Source organism: Amblyomma americanum, chromosome 5 (genome assembly GCF_052857255.1).
Source record: "Amblyomma americanum isolate KBUSLIRL-KWMA chromosome 5, ASM5285725v1, whole genome shotgun sequence".
NCBI lineage: Eukaryota > Metazoa > Arthropoda > Arachnida > Ixodida > Ixodidae > Amblyomma > Amblyomma americanum.
The window spans coordinates 173,849,268-173,863,213 of NC_135501.1; the positions used below are offsets into that span (position 1 = coordinate 173,849,268).

The 13,946-nt window shown below is 49.6% G+C and overlaps 1 protein-coding gene across 1 annotated transcript; it reads left to right on the forward strand.

The window, feature by feature from the left end:
• The first annotated feature begins 11,168 nt into the window (after window positions 1–11,168).
• LOC144134363 (phosphate-regulating neutral endopeptidase PHEX-like) lies at window positions 11,169–13,211 on the forward strand. Its single transcript, XM_077667287.1, has one exon. The coding sequence runs from the start codon at window positions 11,169–11,171 to the stop codon at window positions 13,209–13,211; it is 2,043 nt and encodes a 680-aa protein (XP_077523413.1).
• The last annotated feature ends 735 nt before the right edge of the window (window positions 13,212–13,946 follow it).

Sequence of the window (13,946 nt, forward strand, 5' to 3'; positions counted from 1 at the left end):
TTTAACAGTTCAAACATTTTTAAAATTGTGCGACTCACCTCTTCACGCTTCCAGTATAATATTTCTTAGTCAACCTTCCGCCTTTTTTAGTGCTGCCTGGTCTCGATTTAATACCCCGCAGATATGTTACGTGCAGTCCCTCCTTGATCGCATAAATATTCATTTCACAGATGTCCACCAAATATATAACAACTCCTCATCTGTCCAGATTGAATTCGAGGATATTTTCCCATCGAATGCAAAGCTGCAGCCCTTCCCGCTTCTTCAGGGTCTTTTGCAGGACCACCTAAGGTCCTTTCCCTCTCATGTTCTTATTGCTACCGATGCCTCGCAGGATCGCGAAAAGGCAGGTGTGGGAATTTTTTCGCCTTCACTGGATTGGTCTTTTTCTCTCCGTCTTCCTGACTTCACTCCAATTTTTCTGGCTGAATTATTAGCAGTAATCTTAGCCTTACGAAAATTAGGATCTACTGTTTCCCAGGTCGTGGCTATGACAGACTCTCTGTCCATTTGCTCTTCCTTATCCTCACCCACTGACTCTCGGTCATTACGCCTCTTTAAGTTCCTGATTCCGCTTCATCTAAATTCGGTAAGGTTGCTTTGGGTACCAGGTCACATGGGCTTTCACTTAAATGAGGTTGCAGATTCGTTAGCAAGAGCCTCTCTCAGCGGCCCAATTGTTGCTGTCCTGCCATCGTGTGCATATACAGCTGCGGTGAGGTTTCGCAGCTACACAATATTTCAGGAATTTGTTGCCTCGGCTCTTACATCATCTCCCGAATATCAGCATCTTCTGCATCCTTGGAGTAGCAAAGACTGGCGCTCACGCAGACTAGATGTCTCTTTCACGCGCTTGCGTTGCAGGGTTCCCCTTCTAAATTTCTACCTACACAGATCTGGCCTGGCAGCTTCCCCACTGTGCCCTTTTTGTGCCGAACCTGAGACAATAGATCACTTCCTGCTGTTCTGCCGCCGCTTTTCTCATTTGAGGAAGCGTCTTTTGCAAACTCCATTTCATCAACTGGGCTTGCCTGTGTCTTCCGCGGTTGTTCTTCCCATTGGCGCTTCTTTGCTTGGACGAAGCGACAGGAGTGTGCGCTCTGCTGTGCAAAATTTTCTTCAAGAAACGCAGCGACTCCCATTCTAATTTCTTTTTCCCGCTCTCAGTCAGCAGACATTGCAACATTACAGGCATTGTATACTATTATGCACATTAAGCCATTGTCCCGTCTTCGATCTCCAAGGTAAATGGACCCATTTCCTTCCCTCTTCCAATCTATCAGACTACATACTATTACCACTCCTTTTCCTGTCAAAACATTCCTGTATCCAGTAATTAACCGCCTGTGTCTTGGCCACTCCCCCGTAGTGGGTATGTGCCAGCAACGTCTGAGGCCTTCCTTCCTTCCTTCCTTCCTTCCTTCCTTCCTTCCTTCCTTCCTTCCTTCCTTCCTTCCTTCCTTCCTTCCTTCCTTCCTTCCTTCCTTCCTTTCCTTTCCTTCCTTCCTTCCTTCCTTCCTTCCTTCCTTCCTTTCTTTCTTTCTTTCTTTCTTTCTTCCTTGCCTTCTTTCCTTCTTTCTTTCTTTCTTTCTTTCTTTCTTTCTTTCTTTCTTTCTTTCTTTCTTTCTTTCTTTCTTCCTTCCTTCCTTCCTTCCTTCCTTCCTTCCTTTCTTTCTTTCTTTCTTTCTTCCTTCCTTCCTTCCTTCCTTCCTTCCTTCCTTCCTTCCTTCCTTCCTTCCTTCCTTCCTTCCTTCCTTCCTTCCTTCCTTCCTTCCTTCCTTCCGAAGTGGCGATACAGCCACTTCGTGCACACCACCGAGATGCCAGCGGACGCGTGGAGGGATGCCGCCAGAAAGTCGGCAGTACACCCTGGTCGGTTTCGCCGTGGAGCTGGACTGGAGGCCCCTGAGCTTCGTGAAGCCCATTCCGGCGCACAGAGTATGCGGCGTCTGTGGACTGGTGCGGAGGAGAACCGCGTTTCTTCCATGCACGCACACCCTGTGCCAGTCCTGTGCTACGAGCAGTGCGCCCAGGATGGAGCCCGTGTCTGTCCCCTGGACGGCCGCCGCTGTGAGGAGGAAGACGTCGAACTGAACGACTGCCCTGTTGAGGAGCTGCTTAAAAGAAAGGTGAGCGCGAAAGAAAAAATGGCTCTGTCTTTTGTCTAACTGTGCTCCTGATGCATACACTTGTTTAAAGTGCCCTAAATCACCCCCGTGAGTATGCTGGCGTTATTTTGGAGAAGCCTGGTGATATCATGCGTGCAGTTGCGTTTTTTACCGTGCTTCATTCCTGATGTCCCAAACAGCTGCACAGTACTTGTAGAAGGAAGCAACAAATGTCGGCAAAGCTAGCCGGAGCGCGATGTTTGAGCGCTTTAAAGAAGTATGTAGGAATCTGTGCAAATTCAATGCGTAATCTCGCTCAATGCTTGGTCCAGAGACTCGCGACATTCAGTCTGTATTTTAGGTTGTGAAAATTACTAGAGGGTTCTCGGTCAGCTGCCGCCCCCACAGTTCAAAACTACTTCTACGTGGCACTTGGGGCAATAGAGGACCTTCTCCGTACGCCGCTATGGACGATGGTGTCGCTTGTGAAGACACTCAGCAGTGGGTTGCACGCAGCACAAATCATTTCGAAAACAGGTTGGGCAACCGCTGCCATAGCGAAGTTGGTAGAGCAGAGGTGGCTTGTTTGGATACGACTATCAGGATGTGGTTATAAAAAGAATTTGAATCATTTTGTAACTTCTAGATTTTTTAAATAAATTGTTTGGAGAGTTATTGTCACGTAAATACAGATTTGTGTTCGTTTTAAGTGTTTCTGTTTCTATATTTTGTCCGCAATATTTAAAACGAGTATTAATGGTGAAAAAATCTGATTAGAAAGCGCATTTCATTTCACTCGTTGCTATGCGTTTTGTATACTTCTACGTATCCTGGCGCTCTTTGGCCAAAGATGCCTTTGTGCCATAAAAATTCATCGCCATCTTCGTCACATGGATAGTAATCTAACAGCCTAGTAGAAGCAAAGACAACCGCATGCCTCCGGTGGGGTCCGAGCCCTCGGCCTGAAAGCATCGCGTACGCTGTTCTGCCGGCTAAGCTACGGCAGCGGCTGTCTAATCATCTGCGTTCGAAGCATTTTCTCTCGCGTGCAGCCTATTCATAAGCTTTCACCAGCTGTCTGTCTTCAATGACTATTTGCTTCTTTCGTGCATATATCCAACAAGCTTTTTAGTTCCTTATCGCTGTGTGCTTAACAGCCTAGAGATGGCCTCAGTTCTGGCAGCCTTTATGTCAACTGTAGCACAGGAGGCTTCTCTCACAGCTTACCCCACACCGATTAGACACATTATATCGGTCAATTGAGGTATTGAATCTGGTTCCACGTCCGCTGTCATTGTCAAGGCTGCGGTGAGGCTACATGCAAAGCGGACGCACTTGAACGTAAAAGGCGTAACTCGTGTTACAGCAAACCGCGCTATACGCGGAATTCGTGGGTTCGGAATACACTGTGGTTGTCGTTTCTTCTCCTTTCTGTTCAACTACGTAATCTTCTAATGTCCAGTAGTGATCGACACTGTTGTTGAATAATATGCCTCGGCAATTATGCGTTCTCAGTAACGCGTTTAACCAATGCAGCTGATGTTGGGAGAAGTCCTCTGGCGCCGAACGCCTCCCGCAAAGTGTCCTTGAACCCCTCCGCCATTGGACTTAAGTCCCGTTGGAACCACAGGCGATCACACATTAGTGCATATGTCCGAAAAGGCTGGCAAGGAACCACAGTTGAAATATCTTCGTGGCACCCTCACTCTCGGCGATGTGAGTCCAGCGCTTGGCTTCGGCGGCGGCTCCTACAGCACGGTCTTGCCTTCGTAGATGGCGCGCTTGTGGGTCGTATACGGAGGAATCTTCTCTGCTCCGTCGCTTTTCCTCCGCCTCGGAGGCTCGCGCGAGAGGATCTCCTTGGCGCCATCGTTGCGCCTCTGCTCGAACGGTGTGGATGGGCAGATGGTGTGTGCATCCACCGGCCTGAGATGCATGGTTGCTTTTACTCCTCCGCGAGCTGTTCACGTAGCGGCTGCGCGATCACCTCCGCGGAGCGGGTTCGTATGGCTGCCAGCTCGCGGTGACGTCACGGCGCACAGGTCGCATCAGCGGCGCCGTTCAAGTGATGGGCTTCAACGCCGTCGCCACTCTCGCTAGAGAAGCGAGCCATTAACAGCCGAGCTGTAAAATATACTGCCCTCAGCTCCTTCTGGTTTCAAAGACTGTTTCGCTTCTTAAGTGTCAACAGAAATGTTGGCCCTTTCGCGACTGTTTGAAATAAAAATCAATGTTCCGACAATGACTCTCCACATTCGCCAAAGTGCAAGTAAGTGACAGAAACAGTGCAGCAGATTATTGTGTTTGTCCAGATTTTAGCGTTGTTGTAAAAGCGGTGTGTGCTTTATCACTTGCAGGCCTATTGCTGGAACAAGGAAAGTAACTGCGGGGAAGTGCTGCCTGCATCCGAGATCGCCCAGCACTTCCACCGAGAATGCAGATACCACTCCATCAGCTGCCCCAATTGCTCGGCCGCTGTTCTTTGCAGCAACGCCTGTACGCATTTTAGGTCGGAGTGCTGCACCTCTGCGCCGCCTCCTGGATCCGAGCGCGAAGGGGAAGCCAACTGCAGGGACGATGCAGCTCTCCTGGCATCGTTCACGCGAAGCTTCGAAGGGCGGGCGGATGAAATCAGAGCGCTCCTTGAGCGGCTGGTCGTTGGAAGCGGCGCAGACAGTGACCGACTCAGTGAAGTTGTTCACGGGGTGAACAACTGTCAAGAAAAACTGATCGAACTGCAAAACGATATGAACGGTCTGATGAACACCATTGGATAAGAATTGGCCCAAGGAAGGTCAGAACAAAGGGACAGTCAGAAAAAATGCCTCGATGAAACTACAGCGCTCAGGAAAGAAATGAAAGAACGTTTGGTTGCCGAGAGCGTGAGTATGCTAATTCTTTCGAACCACCTGCATAGACTGGAAGAAGCAGTGACAGACGAGTTTGCAAAAGCCGCGAGGGAGAACCTTGAAAAATTTTCCCAGATTGCAGGTGGCTTAAAGGAGGCCAAGGAAGAAGTGAAAGGAATAAGGAAGACAGTGGACTGCAGAGACGAATTGTTGAGACACACTTCAAGGCAGGTGTCATGCTGCGAACTTTTCCTGAAAAACTTCGAATCCCTCCGAGAGAAAACTCTCAAGAATGGGTATTTTCGGTACAATGCTATTAAGTATTCCTATCCGGCTACTGTATGTCACCTGGAATCATACTCTTGAAAGACGAAAGGGATAAATTGGCGCTCGCAGGGTTGTACCGTTTGCACAATGGTGCCATGGACGACGCCCTTCAGTGGCCGTTAAAGCAAACATTAAGCTTGGCTGTTGTGCACCCAAATGGAGGTGCGGAACGGGAGCTCAGACAGTGGATTTTCGGTAATTATGATGAATGTCAAAGCCGGGAGCGTCAAACGATGCTGGAGGACTTCGGACCACAACCTCGCTTTGCCTCGATGATGCGATCAGTGACGGTTACGTGAAAGATGACCTGATCAGGGTTAGGTTCGAAGTGCTGCCGTGATTGGCCCCGGAACGAGAACAGGGGTGAATACAGCACCATCTCTTTAATTCCGTCTACCTAACAGCACTTTTTTTTTGCGCCAGATTTCACAACGTGACCAATAAAGAACTCCTCTCTGTCATCACTGCCTTCGACTTGCCTGTCCCCGGGTTTCTTGCTTAGAACTGAAATATGTATAAACAATCACTGTTATAGGTTCTCCGGGGCAGGTCACGGAATGTGAAAAATATTTAAATGAAAGACTGCTTTATTATTTTATTACTGTTCCAACTGTTTGAAGTGCGTAATCCTAATTATAAGACAAAAATACACCTTTGCCTGGACAGGGTGCTTTCCACTTATAAACATCACCTCCGTCGCGTTCGGCGCCGTTCAGTTTCGTAACCAAACACAAAAACAAATGGTATCAGTTTTGCCACGTTTCACTCGTGTTTTGAGATTTATTTGGCCCCGACAGTAGACGTATTTATGCGGGGTGAAAGAGAAGATCGTCGTGTTGTATGCGACTCCTCTCTTATGACCTCGGCTGAGGAAGTGCATTGTAAAGTTTTGGAAGTGCGTATGCTGTGTATTCGAACGCTGAGGCTAATCTCTACTTCTGTCCTGACTCCTTCTGAGACTTGTTAAAGCACGAGCAGTAGGCTGTGCCTCCAATGGTTTAGCTTTGGTTAATCCAGGAGTGACGCGATAGCTACAGTAGACTGAGTGGAACTTGGCCACGTGACCAACCGCGTGACCAACCGCCGGCAGCTGCTTCGCACCACGTGACAGGCCACGTAAGAGCGTGGCGACGTAGCCACAGGGTGGCGGCGCCGCCACCGCCACGACGCCGCCTAGTTGAGGGCTCGAAATTCTACCGTAATATTTAGTTGGAGAGAGTGTTAGACACTGAGGTGGGAGGCGAGATGTCAATACACCCAGCGCTTGCTGGAGGACCGACTGATGGATAGACGCATCTGTATGACAGCACCACGAGGTTATATCATCGGCATACGCAAGCACGCGGATAGAAGGGATGGACTCTAGGGCTCGAACAAGAGGAATAAAAGCCACATTAAATATTGTGGGGTGAGAATGGAGCCCTGGGGAAGTTCTCTATAGAAAGCGAAAAAGTTTCTGCTCTCACAAGGGATTAAGTATATGGCGAAGTTTTAGCACTACAATTATATTATCCACGTTGGTGATGATCAATAAGGAACAGACTGTTTATGTGACCGTTTCCTGTGGGAGCGCCACGCTGGAGACTACGACCTAACCTGCCGGAATAGGCACACACAGATGACGTCTTCGCTGCCGATGTCGATGCTGCCGGTTTGGCGCGGCTATGCAGAATCGGCAGTGTGCAGAGTACAGATGGCGCTGCTAGCCAGACATGAATTCAGAAAATGAAGAAAATGAAACACGATAACACCGCGAGCGCCTCGTGGCCCGTCATAAAGAAGAAGATCACTGCTTAGTACTGCCGCCTCGACGTTCGTTCAACGGCCGCTATGCCTAAGAAAGCACCTCGGCGGAAGCACAGCAGTGCGGTGAGGAAGCACTCCAGACCCGTTATCTCACCGACGGTTGAAGCGGTAGCCGACCAGGCCACGTCGCACTTACCTGACGCTGCCGGTTTGAAAGATATACCGGTCGACCCGCAGAGAACTAAGACTCGCTCGAACGGTCAAGCGGACGACAGAGCTGGCGGAACACGTGGCAGCTCGAGCTTGGCGGGCGACTCTTCGTCCAAGTCCAGCGAGGCACCCGAGCAAGCTGCGGTTGGAACGACTGTTAAGGAGAAGCCATCCTCAGAGGCCTCCGGAATTTCAAACCTCCGCAGCATCGTTCCATGGAGAGGTCCGAGCGTCCCTGAGCATTTGTATGAGGCCCCCGACCACCAAGATCTGCCCGTTGCTGACATCGGTGGTGCTCCTTCGACGACAGATGCGAGCCACAATCCAGCAAGCTCTGTCGAATCTAAGATGAATCCAAACCGTTCCACCAAGACCATCGTCCTTCCAGCAAAAGGTACTAATTTCCTCTTTTAAAACGTCAAAACATGAAAGCAATAGAATTTTAAGCACTGGCAGCAAACAGGAGAGATTAAATTGTGCATTCAGTTGACATTATATACGTGGGGCACGATGGTTGGTTAGTTGGTACGAACTTCATTTGAGTCACTTCAGTGGATCTGGTGAGGGTGGTAAAGGGAAGGGGGATAAGCAGGATGGCGACAGGTTCTCGACCGGGCACTGTTGAGCCGCGGTGACATTCAACTACGAATCACGGGCACGGGCGGTCTTTACGTAGTGCCAGAGGTTGGCGTCGTACTGCCGCGGCATCCAGTCCGGCCGTTTCACCCTTCCCATGTGGCGCCAGTTCGTAGTGCAAACCACCGCACGATTTTTTTTCCTGATACAGAAGTAGCGGCGCACAGGCTCGACAGGCTTGCCAAACAATGCCAAACACGTCGTCGTGCTCCGTCATTGGCGGATGTCTGCTCCATCCGCCGTTGCTGCATGGGTGTGGCCCGGTCTGGAAACAGCGGCTTTTATGGGCGCTTCTGTCGCACGAACAACGCGATGTTATTTTCCATGACCTACTGCACCGGGATCAGCGACCAATGGCACAAGACCAAATGAGACGAAAATGAAATTAAACGTTTAAAATATGGTGCCTGCAAGTTTTTCACACTGAAAGCTATCGCAGTCGAAAAGCTGCTTCGAATCTTGGCGCTCAGAGGTGATCGGAGGCAAAAAAAGCAACAAAACCGTAACACACCCCACTTCCCGACATACTACAACCACATCACCCTATGTGGTTAGAAGTATACAACTGAAATATATAATCCCTTGGGAACTATTGTTGCACTGCTATCGCCGTTGAATACCAGTGGGTTTGTTTTACGGTTTATGTGGTTTAACGTCCTAAAGCTACTTAGGCTAAAGGGACGCCTTAGTGGAGGGCTCCAGATAAATTGGACTGCCTGGGGTTCTTTAGCGTGCACTGACGTCGTCCAGTGCACGCACATTTAGCATTTCTCCTCCATCGATATACGACCGCCGCTGCACGGATATAATCCGTGTCTTTCGGACCAGCAGCTGGGCACCATAACCACTGAGCCACCGCGGCGGTTGGACACCACTCGGAGCGATTAAACTGTTTGCTGGCAAGTTAGGAAACGTATGCTTTGCAAAAACATTCCTCTTGTTTCATGACAGAAGCAGTTCCCGGAGGCCGAGTCTCTGCCTTGCCCGAACGAGGCCTCGGTGAACATAGCCAGCCCGTCCTGACGGAACCAGCTCTTGCACCCGAGGCGCCACCTACCGTGATCTTTCCACAGCTGCAACCCTCGTCACCGGCAGTGGGGGATACGGCGTTCCCTCCTGGAAAAGACGCCAGCGCGGTCTGTCCAGCACCCAGACCTCAAGAATCGGTAAATGACAATCGGTACAGTTACGGAGTACCCGGGTGCGAACCCGACAGCGGAGGCCGCGTTTCGATGGAGGCGAAACGCTAAGGCGCCCGGGTGGTGTGCTACGTCAGTGCTATGTCAGTCCAGGTGGTTGAAATATTTCTAGAGGCGTCCACTACTACACCTCTCTTTCTTTCTTTTCTTAGTCCTTCCTTTATCCCTTTCCTTACGGCGCGGTTAAGGTGTCCGCCGTATGTGAGATAGATACTTCGCTATTTCCTTTCCCCCGAAAAACCAATTTCAGTTGCCTTCTTTAAGCGCATACACAAATCATTATATTTCTGCTCTGAGAAGTGTTTTTATACTGTAAGCGAAAGTTGAAGGAAGCGCCGGCATGTTTTGAATGGCATCGCCTCGCATCGTGTTCTCAGGAATGGGATAATCTGATTGTGGAGAACAATATGATTAGCAAGCCCAAAACTTTGCAAGTCGTCAGCAGCCAGCGACACGGCTTAACGAAAGCAGAACACCTGATTCTGCCGTCAAGAAGAGAAAGTTGCCGGAGCGGGACAGGTCAGATATCCGTATTGTCTATACACTGCGACACACGCAGGCAGCGATTTCTTGTCATTTAAATAAATCACCGAACTTTTTTGATGTGTTTCTTCTAAGACAGCGATTTGTTATGGCAGCTTGCGCTGAGTGGGGCCTTGAGCGCACGCAAGGTTCAGGGTTAATGGAACAGGAGTGTTTGAATACAAATAAAAGCTTTGGGAACTTGTAATTCTCATCATCAATTGCCGCCTCCACTGCAGCTCCAGGCTTTGCGTTACCAGCAGTTTAGGACTGTTCCTTGCAGGCGTGGCTTAGCATTTCAGCATATGGGAGGAGCCACTGATTTTGGTGCATGTAATTGTACTGATAACTGAGTGAATTTTTCCAGGGGATATTGGTCCTAGGTGATCGCCCACACGCCTCAAAGGAGGCAGCCCGTGGATGTCTCGATCAAGATTAGTTCCAAGATGTAATCAATGGAGGTGTACGGAAACGCCGAAGATTTAGGGCCTTATTGGCGACGAAAACAGGATTTTTGAGGAATCTATAGTTTCAATCCATTTTATTGAACGGCTTCGAATAGAATATGTACCCGACTTTACATTGTACCACGGCATGTTTGTGCAAACACAGCAAATTTTCTAAACTGACGTTTTCAGAACACTGTCACCCCGTTTCACGCTTTGAAACGTTAAACCAACACATCCACGCGTGCGTTTCCGTGCGGCTCTAGCCGAATAGTGTGATTCTGCACCGCACAGGTAAACAAGTTCTCAGATTAAATTTTGTCTACCACGATGTATTTTTTACTTAAAAAAAAGCCGTTAGTTTTGTGTCATGCTTCACATGGCTTAAAAGAAAGCAAACTATATCGCTTTTCTTAGTCCTTGGTAATGCTGGTGCATTGGTTTGAGGATGCCCTTCATATGCTGGAGGTGCGGGATCCGAGCCACCGGTTTCCCAATCAGTATAAGCTCCTTCTGATCTGGCGCGGCTTCTCTGCTGTGATATGCATGCGTTAAATTAATCTCGAAGCCCGGTTTGTGGTTAGCAGTGATGTGCTTTGACCCTTCTGCATTTAAACAATTAAAACCAAGCAACAATCTGACGTTATTGCTATCAAGCTGCACGCACTTTTCGTAATAGTAAGAAAAGAAAATGTTTTATTACTGTTGTCAAGCCTTACCTTAATGGTACCACTGTTCAGAGCTTGAGTATTCAACCCTTCAGGTTGGCCTGAAACACCTTCGTACAGGCGGCGTTTCAGTTGTCAAACATTTAGTTATTTATTTCATTACACTCAAGCCCCAAAGGTGAAAGACTTCAATCGGGAGCGGGTTGCAACACTTAAGAGATACAAAAACAGAGAAATATATGTTTTCATGTATATATAAGGGAGGTTTACGTACACTACGGCAAGTTGAGGCCTATATTTTTATAGCCATTTCATTCTCGAGCTAATTGCATCATTTGCCTCGCGAATAAACTTGTTTCTACGTTCGTTCACTTTTGCCCAGTTCCCCCTCAAGGCTCGCCTAGAAGACGACTGCTTCACGTCTCACCCGAAGCAAGTGAGGTCCCTCGTTCCGGACATGAACGCCGTAGCCATCTCATTGGTCACACTGCTGTCTGTGGCGACACTGGTGTTGGTGCTGTTTCTCTTACCGGGGAGCAGGCGCAAGGGTGGCGAGATTAAAGTATGCGGAACGCCCGGGTGCGTCGAGCATGCCCAGGCTTTGGGCATTGACACCAGCCGTAGCCCATCAGCCTGCGAGGACTTCAGCGCCTTCATCTGCCCCGGCTGGAAGATTGGGGATGAGGACGTGGTCGCAACTGTCTATTCCCAGGCCATCCTGATTTCGATTATCAGCCTGGAAAAGATGAGCCTGAACGCCTACGAAAGGGAGGCCGTGGTCAACAGGCCGCTAAGCATGATGCGCGAGTGCATGCACAGGTCTAGCGACGATGCTGACGGCGTGATGAGTCTGCTCGAACTCGTGAACGGAACCAACTTCGCCTGGCCCACCCTGGAGGACGAGCACGGGCCGCCAATCACAGACTACTCTCGGCCCCTCCGGCTGATCCTCGAGCTCTCCGTTCTCTGGGCAGTGCCCTTATGGTTCCGAGTCTGGGTGCTACCTGCAAAGTCCCCTCTACAGCGGAGGCGGGCAATTGTCCTCAGCCCCTCTACGCTCCCGGCTATCTGGCGCGGTCTGCACGAAACGCTGCTGTTGTACGAAGACGCGTATTCAATATATTTGAGCTACTTCAACGCAAGCATATTCAGATACAGACCACCTTCGGAGTCCTTCGAGTTCTTCCTGAGAACTGGGGTCAGCGTGCAGACGCATGTCTTGAGCCACCTGAGCACCGCCTTTCATGACACGTACAAGCAGCCGAGGCTCGTGGAGATCCGAAGCCTGCCAAGCTGGATTAGGAAAGTGGGTGCAGAAGAGTGGGCGAAGGCTCTAGGATCGGTTTTCGGCACCCAGCATAATATCTCGGTGAGCGACCTTCTCCTTGCGACCAACGAAAATCTCCTCAAAGCTGCGGACTCCATCTTCAATAACAACACAGCTCAGGAGGTTTTCTTCCACACGATTTGGTGGTTTGTCCAGGCAGTCGGTGCTGCGACGAGCAACAAGCTCTTCCTTTCTATGAGCGAACACCGAAGCGGGAGGTACTTCCAACGGATCGTCTGCTTCGACCACGTCGCCACGACATACAACGTCCTTTTGGCGTCCATTGATAAAACACTTATGTCACCGGCGGAGCGGCTTTACATCGTCGGTCTACTTGAGAACGTCCGGGCCGTCGCCCTGGAGAAGCTTCGCTCATACGCCAGACTGAACGCGACGACGAGGAAGGTTCTGGCGGCGGTGCTCGAAGACATGTCCACCGTACTCTGGCCTGAAGCTGATTTCGGAAGACCGGGCGGCTTTGAGAAGTTCTACGGCGGGCCTTACCGAGGAAAGGGTGGTTTTTTCGGGGAGTGGAGATGGAGTCGCCTGCAAATGCAGAACCGCAGCGCGACGCTGTTCACCACCAAGGAGTACGTTGCCGCCGCCGAGGTCTACTCTTTCGTCGGCAACACACTCGTCTCATACAACCCCATCCTCAACACCATGTCCGTGTCCATGGCGGCTTTAAGACCCCCCTTTTATTACAAAGGCGGAACTAGCGCCATGACGTACGCAGGTCTGGGCTTCATTTACGCGAAGGAAATCTTCGAAGCACTGGACATGTTGACGCACTTGTTTAACGGCGGCACTGTAATGAAGCCGGCAGACGCGCTGGAGACCTCCGCGCTGTGGAACGGCTCGTGGTGTCCGGCGGCCGTAAATAATAGGTTTACGTACCCGGAGCTGCCTGCCCTTGACGTCGCTTACACGGCGTACATGAAGTTTAAAGATAGGGACTCTGATTTGCCATTGAAGGGCCTCCCACATTTCATTCCTGAACAGATCTTTTTTTCCACCTTCTGTCACAGCAACTGTTACTTTGACCTTTCGAAGAGACTGAAAGTGTCGCAAGTGTGCAATGCAGCGGCACAACATTTCGATCCCTTCGCGACGGCCTTTTCTTGCCCTGCTGGATCAGATATGAACAAGAGCCCCAAGTGTGTTTATTCGTGATGCTGTGCAAATACTTAACTTATATGCACCGCTGAGACTGATGTATTTGTGGCACAGGCGCTAATTTGGTTGCAAGTTCACAACTCTATGACATTTGTTCTTCCACACATAGCCTTTGAATGCAGACAAAAGGGTCATGCCGCTAAAACAAGAAAAATGTTTGGCGCGCAACGGCAACACCACCAGTATTTTTTTCTCTCTTGACCTGAAGCTATCTTTGTATATGTTGGAGTCGTATACTTGACAGGGCGGATAACTTATAACGATACCCAGGCTTTGAGGCATTTCCCTCTGGATTAGCGCTAATAGCTTACCATGACTGCGAAGAGCAATCAGCCATGCTTCTTCCCGCCGGTTTTTCAGTTCTTGCACTGATGTTGATCATGTGTAGAAAGCTTCTTAGAGATGCCGAATCATCTTTAACCTATGCGCTGCGCGCTAGATGCGTTTTTGTTTAGTGGTTCTTTTGTGCGTGCGTGTATGTGCGTAATGATTTGTATGAGGTGTCGTCCCGTTCACATGTCATGCCGAAACTACAAATGCGAACTTCCGTGCTATAGTGTAAACAGTCCTGATGGCCCAACGTCGGCGGCGTTTTTTGAGAACTTGAAAAGACAACAGTACTGTCGGCTACTGTTACGTGCCAATGTAGTTAATTGACTCTGTGTTGCCTCATGAACACTTTAGCGTGCTTTCTAAATATCTGGAAATATTTTTTGGGGCAAGCGACGAGTT